Source organism: Urocitellus parryii, chromosome 15, assembly GCF_045843805.1.
Source record: "Urocitellus parryii isolate mUroPar1 chromosome 15, mUroPar1.hap1, whole genome shotgun sequence".
Taxonomy (NCBI): Eukaryota; Metazoa; Chordata; class Mammalia; order Rodentia; family Sciuridae; genus Urocitellus; species Urocitellus parryii.
Genome location: NC_135545.1, coordinates 25439540 through 25452425, shown reverse-complemented (window position 1 = coordinate 25452425; position 12886 = coordinate 25439540). Strand labels below are relative to the sequence as shown.

General features: G+C 50.3%; 1 protein-coding gene across 4 annotated transcripts in view; it reads left to right on the top strand.

The window, feature by feature from the left end:
* Positions 1 to 12886, top strand: part of Abcc12 (ATP binding cassette subfamily C member 12) — a 59017-nt gene that overhangs the window by 24720 nt on the left and 21411 nt on the right. For 2 of the 4 annotated variants that reach the window (XM_077793145.1, XM_026406896.2), the window contains 8 exons: positions 946 to 1018; positions 2604 to 2807; positions 6269 to 6403; positions 6512 to 6587; positions 6671 to 6742; positions 9816 to 9905; positions 10564 to 10667; positions 12521 to 12718. In XM_077793145.1, coding sequence (XP_077649271.1) covers positions 946 to 1018; positions 2604 to 2807; positions 6269 to 6403; positions 6512 to 6587; positions 6671 to 6742; positions 9816 to 9905; positions 10564 to 10667; positions 12521 to 12718 — 952 coding nt within the window. Of the gene's footprint in view, positions 1 to 945; positions 1019 to 2603; positions 2808 to 6268; positions 6404 to 6511; positions 6594 to 6667; positions 6743 to 9815; positions 9906 to 10563; positions 10668 to 12520; positions 12719 to 12886 lie in introns of those variants that run through there. The other 2 variants (XM_026406897.2, XM_077793146.1) reach the window with 2 other exon arrangements.

The window sequence follows — 12886 nt, the reverse complement described above, 5'->3', positions numbered from 1 at the left end:
GAGCATGGTTGAGGGAGACTGCAATTCTTTTACAGAGGGGCCAAGTGGGGTTGAGGTGCAGAGAAAATTGAGGAAGGAAACTGCAGACTCCTTTCACGACATCAGCCTGGGACATCCCACGAAGCCCTGACTTTTCTAGATCACTCAGGGCCAGAACTCACAAGGGATGGGCTTCTCCCTGGGGCTGAGTGGTGCCATGCCCAGTGGGACAGCTCTGGTGCTGAGCCTCTTAACTTTGCTGCCGTTTGCAGATGAGTTGCTTGTTCCAGCCGCTTAGGGCCTCATAAATCAAACTCCACAAAGACTGAACTCCAAGGCTTTAACAGTGGCTGATGCAAAATAGGGAGTAAAGTAGAGAGGCCCCAAAACCAGAGTACTACTCCCATGTGTCCTCTCTCCCATTCTCTGTGCCTCTATGTCCTTGGTTGTCCCAGGAGGACCCTATTCTCTCCCATCTAGTAGGAGTGATGGGTGGATGTGGCAGTTTTCTGGAGCAAAAGGGGCTCAGTAGATGTCAGGGTTGCCATTTGTAATCACCCAGCCCCATGCCATTAAGCTCCGCCCACACATCTCTCTTCCATTCACAGTCTTGCTTCAGCTGTTGTCTCCCCAGTGATTCCGCCCACATGGTTGCCCCCATTCTCTGATTCCCATGAGCAGCGTTAGCAGTTGGCACTCCTTCCGGGGGATTCATGTACTTTGTACTGATGTCATTTTCCCTGTATGGTGGAACCCTGAAAGGGGAGGAGAGTTCAGTCAACTCTGTTCCAGGTCAGGGGAGGAGCCCCAGGAGCTAAGGGGATGCTGCCCTGGGGAGGTCAAAGACAAGGCAACTGGCTGGGGAGCTGATCCGTGACGATGGATGGTGCCTTCAGAAGCTGCCCGAGGCAGGCAGCAGTGCTAGGGGTCTTTCTTGTGTGCTGACTTCTGACTTCATGCCCACAGGTATCAGCACACGGTTCGTGTCTGTGGCCTCCTGAAGGACCTCCGCAGCCTCCCTTATGGAGACCTGACTGAGGTGAGCAGAGCTGGGAGCTGAACCCCAGCACAGCTGCCCAGTGACCCATTTTCCCAGCAAACCCCAGTCCTGTATCCAAATGCCCGTGAGGATGAAAGGTTGTCAGAAAATACAGGCAAAGTTCAGGTTCTGACCACCCAGGATTCTCTATCTGGGTCCGCACTTTGTGGACACCACAGTGGACATGGCACCAAGCCCACTTATGTTTGGTTCATCGTGGTCACTCCCAGAGTCCACTCCCCATCTGCCTGGTCATCTTGGGAAAGGCTTCTGGTGAAAACTGTGTCCTTACCTCAAGGACTAGCTCTGTTCTCCAAAGCAGGGGACCAGGAATTTTGCACACAGCAGGAATCTCAAGGGCTCCTTCTTGCCTCACTGGCTCTGCCCGGCCCAGAAGTGTAGGGGTCACCTCCAGACATTGCCCCTGGGGTGCTTGTCCAAAGAGCCTGGCTCCGTCTTGGGCTGATCTACCAATTCAAGTGACCTGGAGTGACCAGGCCATTCTCTTCTCTCCAGGGCTGACTTCTCATGCACTTTGCACAGGTCTTCACCACTATGCCCAGGAGCCCAGGTGGAGCTCAGAAAGCTGAGAAAAGATCAGCTCAGAACACACAGTCTCACGGACTGGCTGGCAGTCAGTATGGCCCTCCATCTCCTGGGCCAGCACAGCCTTCCTGGCCCAGCAAGCAGCCACTCTGGCCTCCTACCCTTCCGGGCTGGGCTCCTCTTTACCCCACCTGCCGGAGTGCCCACCCCCTCTGAGCCTCTCAGTCTTTTCTCCTGCTCTTGTTACCCTGCTTTGAGTTCCAGCCTCAAAGCCACCTCCTTTTCTGCAGTTTCACAGCCCGAAGCAATTTTCCTCCAAGTACTCTGAATATGCCTCTCAGTTGGCACTTATTGAATTCTGCTGTGGCACCATGATTGTCTATATCACTTTGCTCTCTAAAAACATAAGCTCCTGATAGATTGGGCACACATTATTATTATTTTGTCCAGTGTGTGTCCAGCTCTCAGTGCCCAGTGTAACACCTGAACTGCTGAATGTGATGGGGCTTCACTTTGGGTACAGATGGATGGAATCCCCTGAAGTTAGCAACTGAGGCTTTTCATTCTTTCAGTGAATATTTACTGAGCATCTACTCTATGCCCAGAGTGGTGCCAAGCCTTAGAAATGAGACAAATCACCAGAGAGCATGCATCCTCTCTTTGTGGAGTCTAGATTTACCTGGGGGGGGGGATGACTGCTCCATAGAAAGGGAATAAAGGGCTCCCTCCTGTTCACTGGTCTGTTCTCCCAGAGTTACCTGCTGAAACAACTCTCTTTGTTGTTATTGGTGGGCTGTGCTTTGGAGTGGGGGTGTGGCAAGGCAGGCACCCATCCCTCAGCATTGGAAAAAGCTGTTCCTGAGATGCCACCACCCACTGGGCTTCCTGAGGCAGCAAGAGAAGCAAGAGGGTGGAGAGTTTGGGTGAGAGGGTGATCCGTCTGTGTGTCTTCCCCCTGAATCCTGAGATGCTTCAGGAAGCTCCCGTCCTTTGAGAACTGGGACCTGATGATGGGTGGTGCCATTGTCCCTGTCCACAGATTGGGGAGCGGGGTCTCAACCTCTCTGGGGGTCAGAGGCAGAGGATCAGCCTGGCCCGCGCTGTCTACTCAGACCGTCAGCTCTACCTGCTGGACGATCCCCTGTCGTCGGTGGACGCCCACGTGGGGAAGCACGTCTTTGAGGAATGTATTAAGAAGACGCTCAGGGGGAAGACTGTCGTCCTGGTGACCCACCAGCTGCAGGTGACTGGAACGTGCAGGATCCATGAGGTCTTGGTGGGGGTGTAGCACCCGATGCTCAGTCTCCTCTATAACCCTCCTCATCTGAGGCTGTCCTCACCTGGACAGGGCCTGGTGTGAGCAGGAGACACCAATGATTCCCCCAGACTTCCAGGCAGCCCAGCCTGGTGCTCTCTGCGTGTCCTCTATTGGCCCTAACTTTGGGTTCAGGAGAGCCAAGATCTTTTCTCCACCAGAGTGGATTCTGCAGGAACAATTGACTTTTACCTGTGGGGTAGACATGAGGTTCCCCTGCTGAGCTCTGGGCCATGGGTGGGGAGCCAGGAGGAAATAGTTCATAGCCCACCCTTCCCCCAGCAAGCCCTGGGCAGGCCTGAGGCCAGGGGCACCTTGGCTGGGGAAGACGGCGTGGGCGGCCCTCTGGATGACAGGCCCAGATGCTCCAGTCATCACACTTCGGGGAAAGGGGCTCGAGGCCAGGACTTTGGGGTGAAGCTAAGGCTTTGGGGGAAGTTTATTCCTGCTCAGAACCTGCCCCCCTTGTGGGGAAGATGTGTCCTTGTCAGGTTTAGAGATATGAATCTTGGTGAAGAAAGTGACTGTTGTCATACTGAGTGAGCTGGAGAATTTTGCAGGGTAGGGACCTCAGACTGACTCAAGGGGTTGCCAAATGCCTGGTGGGAATCCAGGACTCTTTTCCATCTCGAGAAAACCCAGGTTTCCCCTTCCTCCTGCTGTCTCCCTCTCTCCTCTCTCCTGAGATGTGCAGCACATGTGTGTGTTCATGCCTGTGTGGGGTTCTCCTGTAGGAGGAGATATCCCAGAAGACTGACCTGCATCGGGAGGCTCACTGGGACAGGGGAGCAGAAGCCCTGGCTTCTCTCTCCTTTGGGGACCATATTCAACAAGGGCCTGGTTTGAGGGTAGGAAGCAGGTTTCAGTGCCTTGCAAGGGTAAGTCAAGCTGGGGCAGGGAGAGAGAGACGGTGGTATCCAATGAGGTTATTATGGTCCAGGACACTGCAGCCAGCATTTTAGGATCTTCTGGCAGTGGCCAAGAGGATGAACCTGAGTTTTTCAAAGACCTAGGAAACCAGCTTTCCCATCTCTGTGGCCTTGCCCCTGAGCTGACCTCAGCCCAGGGATAGAATTCTGGTCCCAGAAAAAGCCCCAAACATTCAAATTTTGCAGGCACAGACTGTCTGGGTTTCCTTGAAGCGGGCTGGAAGCCCTAAGCTGGGCTGCTGTGGACGAGAGCTCCGTGCCCCTCTCTGCCTGTGCAGGGCAGGGTGCAAAAGGTTAGGTTTTTTCTGGAGCCCCATGTGGTGCCTGGGAATGGAGGTCTGAGCCAGCCAAGCTGCTAAATATGTATCCATAGCTCTGACCTGTGACTGGTCCCTGGAGACAACCTGCAGTGGGGAGGGTTGTCCTCCTGAGGGTCCTGGGGACCTGGAGGGGAAAGCCTCTCACCTGGCGAGTGGGAGTCAGAGCTCTCCTTCCAGTGGTCCTCTTGGTGCCGGGGGAGCCATAACCTCAGCCCTGCTTTATCTTTGAAACTCAGGAGCCAGCAGGGTGACAGAGTCTGTTTACCTTTCCCCCAAGGTCATTTTAGCTCACTTTTGTGTGCTGGAGAATGCAGATGGCCACCAGGTGGCACCAGAACCCTTGTCTGATCCTCCCATCCATTGTCAGGGAGGAGGGGACTCAAGAGCCCCAGAACTGGAGCCTTGGGGCTTTTCCGGAACATTTCTGTCTCTGCTGCCTTTACTCTGGATGCTTCTGAGGGGCTGGGCTGGGTGATTGCTCTTCTGTTTACTCGAGGAAACAAATGAAATGAGGCCAGTGCAGCTGATACCTAACCCCGGGTCAGGTTCGTGATTCTGCAGAAGAAAGCCGCTGGCATCTGCCTGGTCTCGCTGAAGTGAACTGGAGACCTGCTTTCCTTAGAGGGGAAGGACTTGGTCCATGGGGGCTTTGCCAGGAGTTTTTGGAGGGCCAAGTGGGCCCTGGCACAGGCAGAGAAAGGCGGTGGGGGCTGTAACAGGCCCAGTGGTGCCTCAGTTTCCCCATCTAGAAAATCAACTGGTAACAAAGCTGCCCGCCTTCTGGCAATATTGGGCAGTGGGAGGCTGGGAGATAAGAGACAGGCCAGGCTTTGAGAAGTGGGAAGATGCTGCGCAAAGGTGAGGGGTTGTCTTCTGAGAAGAGGCCCTGGCAGAAAGTGCCTCAAGTGGACATTAAAAGCCGAGCTGTTCCTGTGTGGGCCCTACGAGGAAGTAGACCAGCAGTGGGACAGTCCCAGGGAGGCAAAAAGGCCAGAGCCATCCAAGCCACGAGCACTGCTATCATTTGACCTTTTGAGTTCCATCCTCTTCCCCACCCCTGTCAGGTGGACAATGAATAAATGTCGCTATTTCTTTCAGACTTTTTAATTTTATTCATTTTGTTGTTGATTTTGAGACAGGTCTCACTAGGTTACTGAGGCTGGCCTCAAACTAGCGATCCTCCTGCCTCAGGCTCCGGAATCTCTGGGATTACAGGCATGCAGCACCATGTCCAGGTCTTTCAGGCTTTTAATCAAGAGCATCCCAGGTTGATTTGACCTTGGTTGGACCCTGTTGCTAAGGCTGCTTTCGGTGGAGCCACCTTGAACCTCATAGCATCTTGTTTACAGAGCAGGAGGGGGCTTCCTGCTCTTCCATGGTTAATCCTGTGGAGAGAGCTCTGTCTTATTCCAAAATGAAGGGAAACCCCTGTTAGCAGAACTCTTTGATCACAAGAGTGATATGGAAATAATAGAGAATTCAAATGAGAAAAACAGAAGTGCTTTGAGCAAATCAAGGGATACCCACATTAAATGTAGTTGTATTTTTATCATCTAGTTAAAGCCGGTATAAACCCAGGCTTGGAGTGTGTCTTGAGCTACCGCACCATGGTCTGCTTCTCCTGGGCTCAGTGGGAATGGTGAGGGAGTCTTGTCGGGTTAAATATGAGGAGAGCCATTGCTGAGATGATATTTCTCCTCTCTACCAAATCATGGCTGCAATGACTGTCAATTTCATTTTCCAAATATCCACAATCAGATTTCTTAGCAGGGGCAGCTCAATTAGGAAGCAGAAGCAAAGGAAAATCCAATGTACTTCACTGTTTTGGGGCCAAAGCTGGCTTTTGAACTCATGAGATCTTTGGGGACTAGCTTAGTGGTTCTCAACTGGGGGCTCTCAAGGGACATCTGGCAATGTTTGGCGATATCTCTACTTGTCAAAATTGGAGAACGAAATCTACTGGTATTTAATGAATAGAGACCAGAGAGGTTGCTAAATATCCTACAATGCATAGGACAGCCCCCTGAAGACAAAGAATTATTTGACCCCTAATGTCAATAATGTCAAGATTGATTGGGACACTGCTGGGGGGTGTAGGCTCTCCTCTCTTTTACTGGAGATCACTTTACTCTCTGTGCAGTTTTTGGAGTCTTGTGATGAAGTCATCTTGTTAGAAGATGGAGAGATTTGTGAAAAGGGAACCCACAAGGAGCTAATGGAGGAGAGAGGGCACTATGCAAAGCTGATTCACAATCTCCGGGGGTTGCAATTCAAGGTAACTATGCATTGGGGCTGGAGAGGGTGGGAGCTGTCCCTGGTGATGTCTGGCCTTGGAGGAAGTTCTGCCGTTTGGCTTCCAGAAGAAATTTCATTTTGTCTCCAGGACCCTGAACACATTTACAATGAAGCCATGGTGGAAGCCCTGCAGGAGAGCTCCGAGGAGATGGATGAAGATGCTGGTACAGTCAGAGCTCCAATCCCGCCTCTCTTCCCATCCTGGGCTCCAGAGTGGACACAGACCTCTCTTTCTTTCTCACCCTAGTTTTGACTCCAGGAGATGAGAAAGATGAAGGAAAGGAATCTGAAACCAATGCAGAATTTGTAGAAACAAAAGGTATTTATTTACCATTCATGCCCTTGTGTAACTACTCAAGTGTACCTTTGGGCATTCTACCGTTTGACTCTGGGCGTCGTGAACGTCGTTTGTGGAAGCTGGAATTGTGCGGCCGACTGGGAAATAAGCCGGGGCCTTCAAATTCTGGCTCTGCCCCATGACTAATTCTGTGATCTTGAGCAAGATCCTGAGAATATTGAAATCTTAGTTTCCTGACCCATCAAATGGAGAAGTAATCATACCAATCTCATAGGTTCCTGCAAAGATTAAATGACAACCTGCACACAAAGTGATTAGCACAGTGCCTGACACAGAATGACCCTCAATAGTCATTACTATTAGTCACTGGAGAGAACAAAACAATGCGCAGGGATTAATTAGAGGGAAGAGCCAGCAAGAGCTGTTTCCCATCCTTTGTGAGGAACACAGAGAAAGGACTGTGAAGCTAGGAAGGGATCAAGATGGGATATGGTTATTTGTTCTTTAAACAATTAAGGACTAAACGTTCTATTATGTGCCAGATACTAAGCTAGGCTGGGAAAGAAAGAACCAATTCGTGAGTTCTTGGGACCTCCTGGTCTGGTAGGAATCGTAGGCAAATGGAGAGCTGTGGGAAACACTGATTGGAATAACAGGGAGTTGAGGTGGGAGTAACAAACAAACATAGGAGGGTTTCACAGAGGGGGTGGCCTTCAAATTGGTTTCTCAAGGAAGTGTAGGAATCTGCTAGGGATACTGTAGTAAGAAGGGGGAGAGGGTGGAGGGTTTGAGGTTGAAGGCATGAGGAAATTCCAAGAAGCTGAGGAGGAAAGATGCACTGGGCAAAGTCCAGTTCTCCTTAGACTGTATTCTTGCATCCTGTCCTCCATTCTGTGTCCTTCGAGCATCCACCTGTGCCCTGCCTAGCACTGAATACTGATAGTGCAGGGGTCCCAATTCTTGAAAGCACCCACAGCAAGATGGCTTTTCAAGTTCTCTAACTAATCTTCATTAATGTGTAGGTGTTTTGTTTTTTTTTAAGTAAGTGCATTTCATCAAATTTAAAATGCCATCCATTTTTAAACCCACCATTATTTTATATACCACTTAGGAAAAACACTCTGTTCCAATTAAATGATATCATATGCTATTGAGGGGAAGGCACATCCAGATTTCAGAGATGTTAAAACATGAAGGAATAAAAAGTCTCTGAATCAATGGGTTTGGGTGCCATTAACGGTGCTTGTGACACAGGCACACATGTTTGGAAAGACAACTTTTTTTTACTGCTCTGTAGCTTCTTAGGCAGAAGTGAAGTGCCCAGACATCTCTCCCATCTTTTGGAGGAAAAACTCTAGGCTGCCCAGGATTAGGGGCCCTGTGGAGAGAATGATCCCTGCTCCTCAATTCCTCCCACCCTCTCTCCACTGGAGAGGGAAGTGGAGTTGTGAAACATTCCCCACCCCAGAGACCTAATCCTCCTGGATACACACCAGGCGCTCAGTGCTCTGAAAGGTACTGTGAGGGAAGAGGCCTAGGCATAGTTAAAGGTTCAGAGTGGTTTTTAAAGCCCAGCAAAAGCAAAAGAGGCACCAGCCACACTCCTGGCTGGGCTGGCAGGCTGCAGGGGATTCCACGGATTCCTTTTGTGCGCCGGGGTGCCCATTCCTTGGGCTCTGCCCACACCCATCTCCCTCATTTTCTAGTCTAAGATATAAAGGGTGAAAGTCAGCCTGACCATTTTCAAAGAAGCACCCAGGTTCCCAGGCAGAGAATAATGGTGGTTCTATTCACAGAGCCGCCTTTGAGGTGTGAAAGAGTCCGGGTATAGGGTGTCCCCTCATCCAGCTCTATTTATCTCTGTTGATAAAAGCCAAGGATGGTTTATAATTCTGCTTGGGAGTTGACATTTTCATGCTTCTGTGTGAAGGAGGGAGAAGAAATGTACAATCAGCACTGGCTGCTGGGAGCTGCCTTGGCCATCATCTGTGTATCTGTAAAATGCCGTCTGCTGGAGGAGAACTTTTCACCTTCCCCTTGGGGAGTGGAGAGAACTTGGGATGGCCAGGTGGAGGGAGTCAGGAATCCATGCAACAACTGACCGAGGAGGGCACCCTTTAGAAGAGGCTGTGGGTGTCCTTGTCCCTTCAGTGCATACAGCCTGACTCCCAACTGCCGCCTCTGCATTCCTTTGCTTGGGGACCATCTCTGGTGGCCAGGAGACAAGCTGCAGAATTAACCTCCCCAAGAAGTAGCCCCTCCCCCAGTGGCCAAGAGGAATTGGTATAGGGAACTCTCAGATCCCTTTCATGTGAAAAAGCTCTGAGATGTATTTCGCCACTGGCTCTGAGATTTCTCTACAATGGGATTAAGCTCCAGGTGCCTGCAGGGATTGCCACATTTTTTATTGTGATCTTCCCTTCTCTTTCATTTTTTTTTCCCCTTTAGCTCCCAAATAAACTGCAGCTACCCCTCAGCATCCTTCCGGGGATTAGTTCCAGGAGAACACCCCAGATGCCAAAGCCTATGGTTGATCAGGACCCTTAAGAAATGGAATAGTAATTGCATATACATGCTCCCTTATACCTTAAATCATCTCTATTTTGGTGAATACCCAACCCGATTTTAATGCTATGCAAACAGGCATTACACTGTATTATTGAGCGGGTGAGGGCAGGCTAAAAAGTTTGCATAAGGTTAGTATAGTTGAAAATTTTCCCCCAGACATTTTCAATCTGAAGTTGGTTGACTCTGCAGATGCAGAGCCATGTGGGTACTGAGGGCCACCTGAACATGCATTCCTATCTATACTTGGGGGACTTCTGGAGAAACACCAACGTAGCTCAGCACACACTGAGCTCCAGGAATGAGCACATAGTAGGTATTAAATAAGTGTTTCTTAAAAGACCTAATACCACCTGCTTCACAGGGCTGTAATGAAAATCAAACAAAATAAAATGAGCTAAAGCATGGTAGAAATTTGAAAGCATCGGGCAAATGGAAGGATGGGTCATAGGTCCTCTTAGCAGAGGTGTGGCGTATGCAGGGGGTTGGGTTGAGACTGAGGGCCATGGCCTTGTGTTTTTCTCTGTAGTTCCTGTGCACCAGCTTGTCCAGACTGAATCCTCCCGTGAAGGAACTGTGACCTGGAAAACATATCACACATACATTAAGGCTTCTGGAGGTTCGGTATAAAACAATGGGTTTCTTGATTTAATTTGCATTTAAAAAATCTGTTCTTAAACTGTTGGGTTCACATTTTATGATTCCTTTAACAATTACTGTCTTTATGCTAGGGCTGTTTATCAATGCTTTTTATTCCCCCGCCCCTAAAAACTAAAGTCTGATAATGCTGCCTTTTAAATGGAATCATTTTTTATCTCCATTAAAGCTGCCAGACTCGGTTTTATTGGAGCTGAGTGGGCAGCAGCCATGAACCAGGATGGTTCTTCCACACCTTGGCTCTCTAATCACTGAGTACAGGCGCAATCACCTCATTACCTGTCATCTGCACCCAATTCCCGCCTCTGTGTGCAGAACACATCTGTAGTTTCGTTTCTGGTTTCTCTCCAGGACTGCGTTTTTATTGGTTTCCTTTTAAAGAATACTAGGTTGCTTCTATTAAAGTGCACATCAGAGATTTTTCTAATACCTTGACAATTTGGACCCATTTTCCAACCAGATGGAATAGATGTCTTCATTGGGGTTCAGGGGCCCAACCCCTAGACATCTTGAATAAGTCTAGAATGCAGTTCCCAGGCTTTGTGCTTCCCAGATTCCAAGGGTTGGGCTCTGAGGATGATGAGCCTGCTCCTACCCTTCTCTCTCACCTCCTCTTGCAGGCTACCTTCTCTCTCTCTTTGCCATGTTCTTCTTCCTCCTGATGATTGGCAGCTCCGCCTTCAGCAACTGGTGGCTGGGTCTCTGGTTAGACAAGGGCTCAGAGGTGAGTTTCATTTGGCAATGCTGAGTCTGTGTCTGGAGCAAAAAGTTTGCTGGAGGAAAAATCTGAGTCCAGCAGCACACACTGAGCTCATTTTTGTTCTTTTGCCCCTTTTTGTGAAGTTGGAATTGGTTGCTTACACCTCATGATTCATGTTCCCCCTTGTATTTTTTCAGACAGGCAGGGCATCTAGTCAAATACAGCAAATGGGGTCAAGTACATGCCGGACAGGGAGGTTCTACAGCTTCTGTCCAAAGTTTTCTCTGAGGAGGGGCAGTGGCCGGGCGCGGGCGGGGGGGGGGGCAGCGAAGCTTCTGGAGAGAAACTGACATCTTGTCATAGACACTGCTGGTGCCAGAAGGTTCTTCATGGCTCTGCTCCCCAACTTTGCCTCTGCAGGAAGGGGACATGGAAGAGTCAGACTCAACCTGCAAATACTACGGGGCCACCAAGAGCCTTTTTCTGCCCCATCCCCAAGGCTTCTACCTTGGCCAGGGCCCCTCCAGGGAAGCACTAAGAAGTTTCCTCTCCTTGGAGCTTGCTGGGAGCCCTCCCAGCCGATGGCCAGTGGTTTCAAAGCTTTCCTAGCCCCCAGGGAATGCGCTGAGGGTGCCTGCCCATCCCTTGAGATTACATTTTGATTGGTACAGTTTGTTGCTATGACAACCAATGTGCGCAGACATGGGGAAGTTTGGGTAGGAGAGAGGCTGCTTGGTGCAGCTTCCCGAGGCCATTCCCAAGGGAAGAGGCCCATGGGTGGCCTGCTCTGTGCAGAAACAGAGAGTCATGTCTGGAACATACGTATTCTCCCAGAACATATGTATTCTCCCCAAGAAAGAGCCCTTTCCTTGGAGAGCCTCAGGCATAGGGTCGAAGCAAAGCCGCCTCCTAGGCTGGGTGCCTTCCCAGGTGGCCAGGGAGCCAGGCAGCAGTGGTGGCAGACCCTTGCATCTGCCCCAATCCCTCAATGCTGTGGGCTCAACCTAAGGCCCAGGAAAACCCCTCCTCCAAGTCGGGCCTTTTATCAGTTAACTCCCCAGGGCTGCTTTTGCCTTTATAGGCGTTCATCCATCAGCCACCTCTGGTTTATATTTCCTCTATTAGCGTAATCAGCAGAATGGCATTTAGAAGAAAGATGTTTGTTTGCTCCCCAAAGGCACTCTTGACTTTTAGCACAGAGCCCAAAGAAAAATGAAACTGCCAGTTTCTCAGGAGGAGGAGGGAAAGAGGGCCTCCCCCCTGGACATGCTGGTGAAATTGTCTTCTCCCTGGGCAGCATGGAGCTACGGTTTCTTCAAATCCTCCGAGAGCCTTCTGTGTTCGCTCTCCCCAAACAGGGAACCCAGGGTAGTGTACCAGCACCCTCACAGTTGGCTGTTGGGAAAAGAAAAGGGGGAGAGACTGTAAGAAGCCCCTCTGAGTGCCCCTAAAAATCTCTGGGCATCCCGGCAAGTTGGAGACTGGTCCTTGATCCCTTGTCTTGTCTGGGATGCCTACGGGCTGCTCATCTAGCCTCATGGCATCCAGATTCCTTGTCTGTTTCTAGATCTTCCTGGCTCAGCAGCATCACTTTTGGTCCTCTGAGGCACAGGTAGCTTCTGGGATGGCTGCCCTGGACCTGCCTAGCTCATCTGCCTTGTTTCCCCCCTGACTGTCTGATGCTCATAAGTCAGGTGCCCCTTGGGGAGGAACCATTTCAAGCTCCTAGGTCCCAGAGGGAGCTGATTTGATTTTACCCACCAGACTCATTCTTCATGATTATGTGCTGCCTCTTTTTAGTTTTCTTCTCTCTGGAAAAAATTCCCTTCTCTTAAGAGTTTACTGATTCATGCTGCTTCTCTTGCTCTGCTTCAAAGATAACCTGTGGGTCCCACAGCAACAAGAGCACGTGTGAAATCGGCAAGATCCTGGCAGACATCGGGCAGCACATGTACCAGTGGGTATATGCAGCCAGCATGGTGTCCGTGCTGATGTTTGGCATTATAAAAGGCTTGACCTTCACCAAGACCACACTGATGGCGTCCTCCTCGCTACACGACCAAGTGTTCGATAAGGTACAGTTACCAGGGGCCGCAGGCACATCCACTATTCACAGGGCTTATTGGGTCCCTCCATTGCTGAGCACTGTGCTGGGGCCTGGGGGAGAACAGCTCTCACGGAGTTTGCAGACAGCTAGGAGTCTCCCACATATCTAATTACCAGTCATGAAGGTCAATTCCAGG